The sequence below is a fragment of the Pristis pectinata genome, chromosome 18, assembly GCF_009764475.1.
Source record: "Pristis pectinata isolate sPriPec2 chromosome 18, sPriPec2.1.pri, whole genome shotgun sequence".
Classification (NCBI taxonomy): domain Eukaryota; kingdom Metazoa; phylum Chordata; class Chondrichthyes; order Rhinopristiformes; family Pristidae; genus Pristis; species Pristis pectinata.
The window spans coordinates 13,785,665-13,799,530 of NC_067422.1; the positions used below are offsets into that span (position 1 = coordinate 13,785,665).

A 13,866-nucleotide genomic window follows, 5' to 3' on the forward strand; every position below is an offset into this window, starting at 1 on the left:
TATTCTTTAATATAAAAAGGAGCATAGGAATGCTGTTTTCATTTCATGGAAAGCCTCCGTCCACCCCTACTAGAGACTGTGCTGAAATTAATTTTGTATAGATGCAAACATGCACTCAGATTACCATGGAATGGAATATATTTTACAGTCACTCATTTAATAAGCTTACTTTACCCCTATACTAACAACTAACTCAGAGCCCTTGGATATCTTCACTGGGAAAGAAAATATAACTTACAACTAAAGCTCCAGTCTTGTGCTCCTCATTATATCTTCTGCCATGTAGGAGCCAAAGTATATCAACCATTTCAAGTTAAGGTAATTCTCCAAAAAAACAATTGTGGTTTTATATCATTTATGTGAGCATTCATGGTTTTGATTTTACAGTTTAAGCCCCCATCATTTCACCAGTCTAGTATTATCCCTTCACAGAAAAAGAAATGCATCTTATGAAGGATGAAGCATCTGGGATTACTCAGTTTATTAGGTTAAACTTAAAATTATCTGAGTCAGCTATGTTACTTAGTATTTACTAATCACTCAAATACACAGCAACTAACAAGATTTACTCTTCCATCCTCATGGACTTTAAAGAGCAGGGGATATGTGAAGTTTTCTGCACGCCAGTTGCAAATATTCATGGCTTCGGTGTTGGTTATAATAATGTCATGCCTACCAGAACAATGGAATGTTCACTGTTTTCCTCCCCACAGATGCTGCCTGACCTGCTGAGTATTTGCAACATGTTCTGTTTTGTTCTTTAATCAAATATCAGTGCTAGGCTCACAAAACCCTAAATTGAGATTTGTGATTGATCAGCACACTCTCAGTTGAAGGCACTTGAAGTTTGGCCTTTGAACAGGATACACTTGGCTTTCACATTCCCCAGGAAGACAATGCCAAACAAGCAGTGTGATATTAATAAATACACAGCAAAAGCCTTATCAACAGTATGAATGGAAAACTTGCAAAATTTCAATTTATTAGATTCCCGGTGACTTGATAAAGGCTTAGAAATGTGTCTTCCTGGGGAGTGTTTGTGCAATTTACATCAGGCAAAAAACCTCTGCGTGGTTTAAAGGTTCCTAATGCGGTGATGGTTTCTTTATGTGTCAAATGCTTGACTGAGGAAAATTACATCATATGAATTGGATTTTTATATCATGTATAATGTGTCAAAAAAACAGCCAATGGAGACCAATGAATTATCCAATGAACAGTGACTTTCAAGTGGACAGGAATAATTTAGCTGCAGGCCATAAGAATTTCCAGCTTCTCGGGTGATCATATCTGGCTCAGCTTGAGCAAATAAGTGCATTCCTGGCAGCAAGATCTGCGGACTGAGCGGATGTAGGTGAAACTGCCGGTGTGCTCGTTCGGATTTTCCATATAAATAGGCAAAAAATTGTGGGCGTTATGCCTGCGATGTGCCAAAATGCATTCCCAGTGGGTGAGGCCCTGTGCCAGGAAAACATGTTTCAAGCATTAGCCTCATTATCTAAATAGCTATTGAATGGAAGGAGGAATCTCCGGCACTGGTGGTAGATTGCACCTTGTGTTTTGCATAACCAACATCCTTTGGGTTCTCAGTGATCATTTTGGTCTCACAAATCCAACAATAGCTCAAAAACAACAAGAGCAAACAGTTCTTTTTGTTCAGTGAGAATCATTATTTATTCTTTTTTTGCAATGTTAGTTTATGTAAAGTCTCACCTGTGGCGTGATGGTTGCTGTTAAGTGCATGTCTTTTGGTCTGGCACCAGGCCAGAGTAGATATCTGTTTACCTTCCTACTCGCCTGGAGGGACAAATCTTCAAGCATGGGTACTTCTACAGCATTACCTATATAATTACTTCAATTTAAGTGCAATAAAATGTTTTGATGCATTGAGATTAGAATATTTCATTACACACATGTAAACAATAAAACGAGTATATTTCATGAGCATCGGGTGATGCAGCAAACTAACAATTGGAGGTGAGGAACAATCAAGGAAAAGAATAATTTCTCCTGTGACAAGTGAGCAATAATTCAGCTGAAGACAGAGATTACACACTGGAACTTTGACTGCAATACAAGGTTGAGAACATCAGTTTATTCATGAGCTATTGGCTTAAAGCAAATTCCAATTTGATATTACAAGAATAAAAACAGAAAATGCTGGAAACACTCAGGTCAGACAGCATCAGTTTATGAAATATTAAACACTTTTAGCATCATCACACAAGATTCAGACAGTTCGGTTTAAGTGGAATAGGTTCTGTATTGCCAAAATATTTCCAAGGAAATTAAAAATTATCTTTCTCCTTAATATGTGAAGATCATCAACCTTGTTATAGTTACATTGGATTTTAAACAAGGTTTCGCGGATGGATTCTGTCCACTTACCCGTGAAAACTGCAAAAGTAGTTTCTTTAAACATGAACTTTTGATATTTCCAATAATTGCCACAACTAATAGCTAAGGTCCAGTCCTTAGAAAGTAAAAAACCTACTGTAAACAATAGCATGTCAAGGTCCAGTAATCACCATGCACAAAAATTTTACAGAGCATTTGAGGACATTGCAGACTTAAAATAGTTCATTTCACTCTAAATGATTCTTGCTCCTACAGCAACTGGTGAGAAGATTTAAGTTGTACCTCTTCACAACTCTTCTGGCAATGGCATACATGCACTGTTTAAAGGATGAAGGAGTAATCTTCCCTCACCACCAATCAAAAGAACTTAATTGAGGGCTACTCAAATGGTCCAGAAGAAAACAGACGAGAGGGACCAACTTGTCAAATTTCCACCAGACCCATATGGCCTCCACTTGGAATTTTGTCCAACAGGGACAGGTGAGGTCAAAGTTAATTTTAAGAGAACTAGTGCAAGAAGCCTGTGTCCACCGCCTTGTGGAATAATATGTTCGAACATCACCTAGTAAAATCTTGGAAAGACACCCAAGATAATCTCGTACTGTACAATATAAAAGCAGATTTCTTTTTAAGGTGATGCAGAATTTAAAAAGAGAAAAACAAATCTGAGAAAAATCCAGTTTTAACTTAGCTGTTTTATTTTCCCAGACCCTTGATGATTTTTTTCCGGGGAGACAGAGAGGAGCAGAGGGAGGAAACTGGCAGAGTTCATTCTCTCTGCCCATGCTGCAGAACTGAAATGAACTTGATGTGGAATCATGTGAGCCTGCACTGTTTAATATTCCAAACAAAGACCAGAGTCCCAAGTGAAATTTGTTTGGAAGGCTAAAGATAACTCAATTTCTGTATGAGTCTGGATTTGACTGCAGGCACTCTCGATTGGCCACCAGCTTCCATTTTTCCTCTATTTATCTAGTCACTGAATATGGACCAGAAAAAAGGAACAGAAAGCATTTCAAAACAAGAGCTAATAAAAGTATACTGTGGACACACCAATACACAGACACACTGGGATAATCAGTACCAGACTGCAGACTTCAAGCAATAAGCGGGAAAGGAAGGAAATGCGGCTTTAAATTGTATTCCTGGACTGACATGCCAAATACTAGTCAAGGCTTAGAAGCCTTCTGCCCCTCACAACTTCTGCTCAGTAGCAATACCATTTCATCTCATTCACCCATGAATCAGAGTGAGTTTAAACAAATGTGCTGCAAACAGCTCAGGCAGATGAAGTAATAGAGATACAATTGGAATGAAAACTGTCTTGGGCCACTCTGGATTCTTTCAAACTTTCTTCCAACTATCCAAACCGATCTGAGATACAACAGTTCCTCGTTAGCAAAAGCAGAATCAAATGTCACCAAGGATATCTGTTGGGGACATACTAAGTGTTTGTATGATCCAGCATTTTTATTTGCTTGAGCTTTGTTACATTTTCGTTGTTTCAGAAATCATTACTATCCAAAGAGCCCCACACAATTCAAGCCCTAAATCCTGTCAAACTAATCTAAAAGTCTAAGTTCACCTTTACATTGATTCTTACAGTCAGTGTCTCTACCCTGAAACTATTCATGCCAGGGAGTTATTATTAAAGTAGAAGTTAATAACAGCAATTGAAATAAAAGCAAATCAATTAGAAGGTCATATGAGTCCGACAGGGACAAAGTTATCGAGGTTTCATCATACAGAGTTGGAATACCTTTTGTCCTCTGTTATAACTGATATCAAAGTCCCTGCTCCTCTGGCATATTTCATAATGAATTCAGTGTTTAAACTTCAAAGTTACTTTGGAAGAAAACATGACATGAAAGTAAGTTATCCTGATAATTTGCCTTTACAAACTGAGCAGTACATAACGACAATACTGATGACACAACATTGCATAGCTGGTTGCATTAAAAAAGATTTGCTTATTGTTTTAAAAATAATTCAAGATAAAACACAAAAGCCCTTCAAGTTAAAAGGTTGCATTGAAAAACTTCACACTTTACCAAACAGGATTAGAGCAACTTTTCCCAGATCCAAGCCTTTTAAGGAGATTCATGAAACCAATAACTTCCCTTTAAAATAGAAAGCCCCCTTTCCCCACCCCAAGCTTCACGATGCACATCTCTGGGCTCCCAGCAGCAAAGGCATTAACATTAATTTATCATTTCTGGCAGGTTCCCCAGATGGCTAAAAGTTCACGCTGGACTTAAAATTGTGGTAAGGCAAAGAACTCTGGTGTGTGTCCCTTCCAATTCATCCCTTCATGTCTCTCTCTCTGAGCCATCCCCCTGCTTGCACAGTTAACGAGTTACACCTACCACAGTCTTCAACCAGAACCATGGCTACCTATCATAGTTATGAATATAATTGGAAACAGGGAAAATGTTCCCCATGACCTAAATATCTGGGGTACTTGATAAGTAAGTGTAATATTTGAACATTAATACTGACGTCAGAATTACCTTTCTCCAGAGAAGTAAGCCAGACCTGTCAATTAGAAAGAAACTGATTTGCAGCATGGCACTGTCAATAAGCAATATTCCAAAAGCAATATCATTTAAAAAAGTTACTTGTGGAGAGAGCTGAAACTTCCAAATGCTTCCTAACCTTAAATCCTGGTGCTCTTATTAGGGTTACGGAGTTCAACCATTATAATTTATTCCAAGTCGCCAACAAGTTTTTTTTCTTTTTTGTTACAGTGCCAACTAATTCGTGCCAGAACAATATCTTTCAATAACCTTTTTATAATTCACCTCATTACTGTAGTTATATATTTACTTCAAAACAAACATGACATTGTATGCCTAAGTGCTATTTAAAGTGAGCAGCGGGCCAAAAGGACACTGATGTCAAGTTCTGCAAATGGGTGTGTGAGTACGGCACAAATACAGTTAACCTCTAAATACACTGGCCCATTGTATTCAATGGGAAAGGCTCTGTGCAACACCAGGTTCTGGCTGACATGAGTTGTATTTGAAGTTTACTTTCTTTTGTGTGGGCCATGGGAAAGACTCTGTTTCCAGAGTTTATTGCGTCCTTCTAAATTCCTGGACATCAGATGTAATACTTGAAAATGCTTTATTAGTTGCTCTTGAGATATCCTTTCCCTCTATTTGTTTGCTACCTGACATATTAAGAAGGAAAAAAAGTGAAAGACTCTGTACAGCAACACATCCTGTATGATTCCACCAGCCACTTGTGCAGTGTTTGGTAAATGGTCACATAAATCAGTGCAGCACAATTCTCTCCTTGGAGACATCCAAAGGCCATCTATACCAGCAACTAGCATTCTGCATGTTCTCAATGATGCAGCCTCTACACTGGCAATATTCTGCATTTATATTGAAACTCCTTTCGATCTAGTTGGCTTAGCTATTTAGTTGATGTCTCTCATGTGAGGGACATCCAGTTCTAAATTACCCCGGGCTTGGCCTGACTTTGGATCCAGAAATCTGCAATTATTCTTCATTGCATCCTAATTTAAGATTCTATGGCTGCAGGTAAAGTGCACTGGAAATGCTAGCAGGTCACTTTAAGGAAACAATATCGACCTTTCTATCAGTGGATTACAAGAACTTAAAAGTAACCCAAATAAATTTCTCTGTCTTTGTCCTATTTTTGCATTAAGAAAGCAAATGGCTCTGAATCCACAAAGGCACATTTGACCAAACTTCTAAGTGTCTGATGACAGACTTGTTGGTGGCAATATACAGGTAATATCACTGTAAACAACAATGTACGCTTCAAATAATTTCATAAATCATGGATCGACTAATAATAATCAAAGTAGATGATGTAAACTATTCCAAGCCTGCTGCAATTGAGACTTTTTGTTGAACTTAACATCAGAATGAAGGGGGACAAAGCGTTTCAGTTACAAGTTTTGTCAAATGTATACATAACAGGTTATCATATGTTGTATGTTTTTACAGTACAAGTAAACTATCCTTCAAACGTCTGCGCAGTTTGTGATGTAACACAATTCATCATTCAATGGGTGATTATAATTAAAATAACTACATAATTATTGCGGTGTTATTATATTACACAATTGTCAATAACAAATTCTAAGCCTATTCCTGACCTGAGTTTATGCTGATAAACATTCAACTGTGATGCTGTTTTATGAATCCATCAGTGAAAGCCTGGAACTGAAGTAAAATCTCATTATAAAAACAGACCATGGGGTTCAAACATAGGGAAACCCGCAAACCAGAAACAAATGTAAAATGATCACTGGCCCAGTCTGCTGAAAAGGGTCAATTGCACCGATAACGCCAGACTAGAAGTCGGGTCAATACCGTTTTCCAGTGAGATCAAATTACATGTCAATGTAGAAATGTGCATTCAGTTTGATGATTGGTCATCTAGACTTATGATGACATCACAATCTGTTGCAGGGGAAAAAAAATTAGTAGTGATGAAAATAATGTTCCAAAGTAATTTCTTCAGCAAAAAGTAAATCTTGAGATTATCCCAAGGCCAACATCGAGCGACATCATCAAGACGAAACCGATGATGGAGGTCCAGGATGCCAGCTTGCCATTTCCACTGCAAACAAAAGCAAGGGTACTGTCAGTTTTCCTTTTACCTGATTCAGTGGTCAGTAATTTTAATGGCTTTAGAATGATTAGGTAAATTGGAATACACTGAATACTTCCCTTTGCCTAAAACTGCATGACTGAAACCTAAAATGCTAATATGGTTATTAGTTGCTCCTCTTTGTAACAAAGAACACTCCAGCACAGTAAAGGCCCTTCGGCCCCACAATGTTGTGCCAACATTTTCTCCTGCTCTAAGATCTATCTAACATAGATCCCACAAAGCCCTCCCATTTCTCTATCATTCGTATATCTATCTAAGAGTCTCTATATGTCCCTAATGTACAGCAGTGCATTCCATGCACTCACCACTCTGTGTAAAAAACTTACCCCTGACATCCCCCTTATACCTTCCTCCAATCACCTTAAAATTATGTCCCCTCGTATTAGCCATTGTCGTCCCAGGAAAAAGTCTCTGACTATCCACTTGATCTATGCCTCTTATCATCTTGTACACCTCTATCAAGTCACCTCTCATCCTCCTTCGCTCCAAAGAGAAAAACCCTAGCTCACTCAACCTGTCCATGTAAGACATGCTCTCCAATCCAGGCAACCATCCTGGTAAATCTCCTCTGCAGCCTCTCTAAAGTTTCCACATCCTCCCTATAATGTTGCTTCACTAGGATATAAAATGCACTAATGAGAGTCTTGCTAACACAGCAAATGCTGCACCACTGATATGCCAACTTGCAATTGTCTATTTGCCCATTGTCCACTGTCCCAAGGAGTCATTTACACTGGAGGGTTAACTATGGGGGCAACTCAATGACATTTGGAAGTATACCATTGAGCCAGTCAGCTACTGAGCAACTTGCAGACCTCGACAGCGTGGCCAGCATGAAGGCAACTGAGCTGCTTCCTGTGATGGCCAAGGAAAACGGACCACGTGGAATGCCTTGAACTGCTTCCAGACCTAGTTCAGCTGGTGAAAACTGACGTAGTGAAATGAGGCAATGTTACAACAGCTAAGGCCTGTGGGAGGCACTGCTCGAGGAGAGTCCAGGCACAGTTCAGGATCTTGTCGAGGCCAACACTGTCACCATCAACAAAAAGTTATCTGACTTTGGTGGATGGACACAAGATGAAGGAGAATCAGATTTAACTTGAAGTACCCCTGCACTGGATCCTCATAAAGTGCAGTGCAGCAACAGATGGGGAGATCAATTTGTTCCCGTGCACAAATCTCTAAAGGAATTAAAATCAAGCAACTGTTTTTCTAAAGACAACTTCCGAATAATTTTGTGGTCTTTAACCACTGGCACAATATCAGCTCTGTGAGGCTCCAGGTGTTCTGGAGGAGCAGGGAATCTAAAATGTCAGCCCAGGTGTTGGTGCCTGAACACAGCAGTGCAATTGATACAGGCAAAAGGCAGAATATAGAATACAATAAAACAGTGCTCTGTGCTTTCTAGTAAAGTGCACAAAAGTGGCCTTAATAAAGCCTGCAGCTGAGAATAGTTTGCCCATACACACATCTGGCCAGGAAATGGCCTTTGATGTGGCAAAGCTCAAAGGGGAGAACAAAATGGAAGTTTCTCAAAAAAAAATTGCACCTTTAAGCAATTGAGACCCAACCATCAATTACAGAGAACTCTGAGCAAGGACAGGAAAACCTTACACTTTGTACCCACTTAACGAGAGCAGCCACCTAAAAGGTGCACAGCGCTGTGGCCGACCTAAGATGTCATGCACCAGACTTGGAACTTGTGCCAATGGCAAAAAATAAATTTAACAGAGAACGCAGCATTTAGAAGGTTGAACATTGCTTCCATTCAGTGCAATCGACTCAGTCCCTCCACAAAATGTTGGGGATAAGATCACAGATCGTTAGTAGAAGCTCATCTCCCCTTGTTGATCCATATTGTACTACTTTGCTGCTCGGCATGTTAGAGATGAAATAAATTTGTATCTCTCGGGCATTGTTGAAATCACTCAGGAATTGGCAATACGTTGGAGTCCATTATTCAATTGTGAAGTTCTGCTGTTGCTTATAAAACAATTGAACTTTGCTTAAGTTGTGAGACATCACCTGAACAGCTTTATTAAACCTTTACCCAACTGCAGATGTTTATTTCCTTATGTTCATCTGACAAATGGGCTCCACCTGAAACGTTAACCTGCTATTCCTTTTTTAAGATTCCGTCAAACCTGACAGAAGTAAACAGGACAACAGGTGGCCATTTGGCCCACTTTGCCTGTGCCAACAATTAGTTCCATTCCCTTGCTATTTTCCCATCTATAAATTTCCTATGAACGTTATTAAATTTGTTTGCATCACCATTTTCAACAGTGCATTTCAGATCTTAACAATTTGATGCAGAAAAGAAAAACCTCTTTTCACCTTGCCTCCAATGCTTCAACTACATTTGACCAAACTCCCTGCTGGTGGGAACAGATTCTATTATTAATCAACTACCATCACAACTCAGAATACCTTTGTTAGATCCCCTGAACTGTCTCAGGAGAACAATCACAGACTCTCTCTCCACATGACTGGCACTCCTCATCCCTGGCACCATTCATTCCTTGTACCTAAACCTGCTGTAAATTTTCAGCACATTGAGACTCAAGGCTTCTTTTCTTGTTGTCGATCTATACCCGCTGATTATAATGGTGCTTATGCTGGTGAACCTCCAGTACTTGCTGTATATATATATATATATATTGGATTTTCAGAAGCTGCAGAATTTTGCTTTTGTCTGGTTAACTGGGAAAGACAACACTCAAAGCTGCATGAAGTTACAAGGAATTATTTGGCGCTCACCTGAGTTGTGCTTCAGGAATGATGTCATCAATTACAACGTAAACCATGGCACCGGCTGCAAACGCCAAGGCATAGGGCAACAGTGGCTCGGCAAGGACTACAGCAAAGGCACCAAATACTCCCGCCACTGGCTCAACCATACCACTTAACTGGCCGTACCTTTACAACGGTAAAAAACAAGTCCGGTTACCCAAATGAAATGCTGGGTGAAAGTTTAGACTTGACAATTAAACACAACAAGCAACACCGTAGTTATATATAAAATAATGGGAGCGGCTGGACAGAGTCGATAGTGGCAGAGAGGTCGGGCAAGAGAGGTCACAGGTACAAAATAAAGGGGAAGGAGAAGTAAGAGTGACATGAGGAGAATTTTTTTTAAACACAGTGCATGGTTGGATCTGGAATGCACTAGCTGCAGGCGTGATGGAGGCAGGATCCAATGTGGTCTTCAAGAGGGGACTGGATAAGCATATAATGAAAAAATAATTGCAAGGCTATGGAGAAAGAGCCAGGGGTGAAACCAGTGTGTGCGTTGGAAGAGAGCTGGCATGGACACAATGGGCCAAATGGCATCCTTCTGTGCTGTAACCATTCCAGGATTCCATCCCATTCCAGGGAAGGGCTCTAAATCTCACTTTGGGTTTTGACACATTGAAAGCTTCCTGGTCCATGTGATTAAAATGACAGCAAAGTGCTTCCATCAAATACCCCTCGATGTTTGCGGATGGCTGTATGTGATTGGATTGCCAGATTTCAGAACACTGAATACATAAATTCATCAGGACTACTGATTATCTTTGTCACTTAATTTACTGGGAATGTTTTGATACATTTCTATCATTTTAAATCTCTTTTGACATCTTTTCAGTGGTAGATTTTCAGATGGAGGGAGAGTGGAATATGATGACTGAGAAATGGGGTTGTGATCTCAAAATTGGTTGTTCTCTATAAATTCCTGTCCTGTAACCTACAGGTATACATCATTCAAAAAGATGGAGGAACTCAGCAGGTCAGGCAGCATCTAGGGAGGGATCACTCCATAGATGCTGCCTGACCTGCTGAGTTCCTCCAGCTTTTTGTCTGTTGCTCCAGATTCCAGCATCTGCGGTCTCCTGTGTTGGCATGCATCATTCTTCTGAGTGACACCCTTTCTCCCTGTGTCTGCTTGAGTTTCCTCCGGGTGCTCCGGTTTCCTCCCACATTCCAAAGACATACAGGTTAGGAAGTTGTGGGCATGCTACGTTGGTGCCGGAAGCGTGGCGACACTTGCGGGCTGCCCCCAGAACACTCTACGCAAAGGATGCATTTCACTGCGTGTTTTCGATGTACATGTGACTAATAAAGATATCCTATGTTATCTTACTAATAGGAGAACCTTCAGCTGCGGGTATGACTATTTGGAATTGATGTACACCTCAATCCATTCCCACTTCTTAAAAATTCTTTTCAAAACCATCTACACAGCCAAATTATCAGTCTCTCCTTCTCTTCTCTCCAATTCTTGCAAGTCACCTGTCAGTGATAATGCTGGTGGTTGGCTGGCTCTCACTGAGGATGGGGATGGGTGGGACCAAAAGCTGCAACAGAGAGTTGGACAGTCTTGTTTCAACCACTCCCACAGTGTCACAGCTGGTACAGTTGCTGCCTCATAGCTCCAGTGATCTGAGTTCAATCCTAACCTCAGGTACTGTCTCTGTGGAGTTTACCAGTCTTCACCATGGGGACTCTGCAAATATCTCTAAGATAACAGGTGGGCTAATTTCAAATAACATGGAAGAACTTGCAAAAATACCAATCACAAGGGGATAAAGTATTGGAGAAACTCATGGGGCTAAAGATAGACAAATCACCGGGACCCGATGGCCTGTACCCAAGAGTTTTAAAGGAGGTGGATGCAGAGATAATGGCCTCATTGATTAAAGTTTTTCAAAAGTCACTAAATTCCAGAGGGTGGCAAAAGATTAGAAAACAGCCAATGTGACTCCCCTGTTCAAAAAGGGAGGAAGATAGACAGTGGGAAACTAAGCAACAATCAAAGAGGAAACAACTAATCATTTAGGAAAGCTAAATAAAATCAATCCAAGTCAACATGGTTTATTAAAGGTAAATCATCTTTGACAAATTTGCTCAAATTCTTTGAGGATGTGACAGGGAGAGTTGATAGACAGGGATCTGTAGATGTAGTGTATTTAGATTTCCAAAAGGCATTTGACAAGATGCCACATAAGAGGCTGGTGCATAAATAAAGAGCCCGAGGTATTGGAGGAAGTGTGTTAACAAGGATTGAAAACTCATTGAAGACAAAGAGTTGGAACAAATGGGTGCTTTTTAGGCTGGAAGGATGTAACTTGTGGAGTACTAGGGATTGGCTCTTGGCCCTCAATTGTTTACTATTTATATTAATGACCTGGAAGAGGGAACGAAATATAAGGTTTCCAAGTTTGCCAATGGTACAAAAATAGGTGGAAAGGCACGTTATGATTCTGTAATGAGATATAGATTGAGTGATTGGGTGAAACTCTGGAAAATGGAGTTTAATGTGGGGAAGTGTGAGATCATGCACTTTGTTAAGAGGAGTCAAAAGGTGGACTATTATCTAAATGGAGAGAGACTGCAAAAAAGTGAAGTTCAGAGGGATCTAGGTGTTGCAGTGCATGAATCAGAAGAAGTTAGCAGGCAGGTCCAACAAATAGTGAAGAAGGCAAATGGCATTTTGGCCTTTATTGTGAAGGGGTTTGGAGTTTAAGAATGGGGAGGTTTTGTTACAGTAGTACAGGGTATTGGTGATGTCACACCTGGAATACTGTGCACAATTTTGTTCCCTTGCCTAAGAAAGAATAGAGTAGAATTGGAGGCAATCCAAAGGAGATTGACCAGGCTAGTTCCAAGGATGCGAGGGCTGTTCTATCTAGAAAAGCTAAACTGTTTGGGTTTGTATTCTTTCCAGTTTAGAAAAACAATGGGTGACCTTGTTCGAATATATAAGATCCTAAGGGAGCTTGACAGTGTAGATGCTGAGATATTTTCACTCGTGGGAGAGTCACGAACAAGGCACGTAGTTACAAGGTAAGAGGCAGATTATTTAGAACTGAGTTGTGGAGAAATTTCTTCTCTCAGAGGGTCAGAGGGTAGTAAACCTCTGGAATTCTTTGCCACCCCCCCACCCCCACCCAAGGGTGGTGGTGGCCAAATCATTGGATATACTTAAGGTTGAGATGGATAAATATTGGAAAGATCAAGGAACTGAGTGTTATGGGGAATGTGCACAGAAGAGTTGAGGCCAGCATAAATCGGCCACGGTCATAATGAATGATGGGGTAGGCTAGAGGGGCCAAATGGCCTTCTCCTGCTCCTACTTTCTCATGTTCTTGTGTTCACACATTCTCCCTGTGACTGTGTGGTTGCTCCTGTTTCCTCCCACATGGAGGTTGGCAGGTTAATTCGCCACTGTAAATTGCCCCTTGTAGCAGTGGGGGGAGTTGATGGGAATGTAAGGTGAACAAAATAGGGTTACTGTAAATGGGTGCTTGATAGTCAGTGTGGGCATGGTGAACTAGGGGCCTGTATCTGGGCTGCACGTCTCCATGGCTCTACAAGCAAAACAGCTGAAACTCACCTGAGCAGTGGCAACCTTTGAAAGGTCATTGAGGATCTCTAGATTGGTTGACAAGCGCTTACATAAAGTGACTGTAGTGTGTGTGACACGTGCTGCAGTCACTTGTGACCAAACAACGACAAGGGGATCTCAAACAACCGTCAACCCAGTCTTTGCTTGTGCAGAAGAACTAACCCTTCTTTGTTCACCTCCAGAGGAGCCTTTATAAATATGGCAGATGGGCACTTATGATGGATTTGTTGCCAGCCTCATTGAACCCTAACTCATCCAATTTAAGCATTCAAAACGAACACAGTGTCCCAGTGGTCCAATCGAATTGTTTATTTATGGCTCTGTTGACAGCATCAAGAAGAGAGTACCCACTTTGGCAAGAAAGAAACTTTAGAAAGACACAACATAAATGAGGTTGAGAAACGGGAAAGGTGAAAGACTGAAGCATGCGAGTCAGAGCAAGCTTTGAGTAAAGACAGAGAATGCAG

At 40.5% G+C, this 13,866-nt stretch overlaps 1 protein-coding gene across 2 annotated transcripts in view; it reads right to left on the reverse strand.

Annotated features, from left to right (window-relative positions):
- Positions 1-2,075: 2,075 nt before the first annotated feature.
- LOC127579776 (zinc transporter ZIP11-like) overlaps positions 2,076-13,866 on the reverse strand; it is a 601,467-nt gene continuing 589,676 nt past the window's right edge. For both annotated transcript variants that reach the window (XM_052032691.1, XM_052032690.1), the window contains exons 8-9: positions 9,772-9,930; positions 2,076-6,957 (exon numbers count right to left, since the gene is read on the reverse strand). In XM_052032691.1, the coding sequence (XP_051888651.1) occupies positions 6,855-6,957; positions 9,772-9,930 (262 nt within the window). In that variant the 3' untranslated portion in view covers positions 2,076-6,854. The remainder of the gene's footprint in view (positions 6,958-9,771; positions 9,931-13,866) is intronic.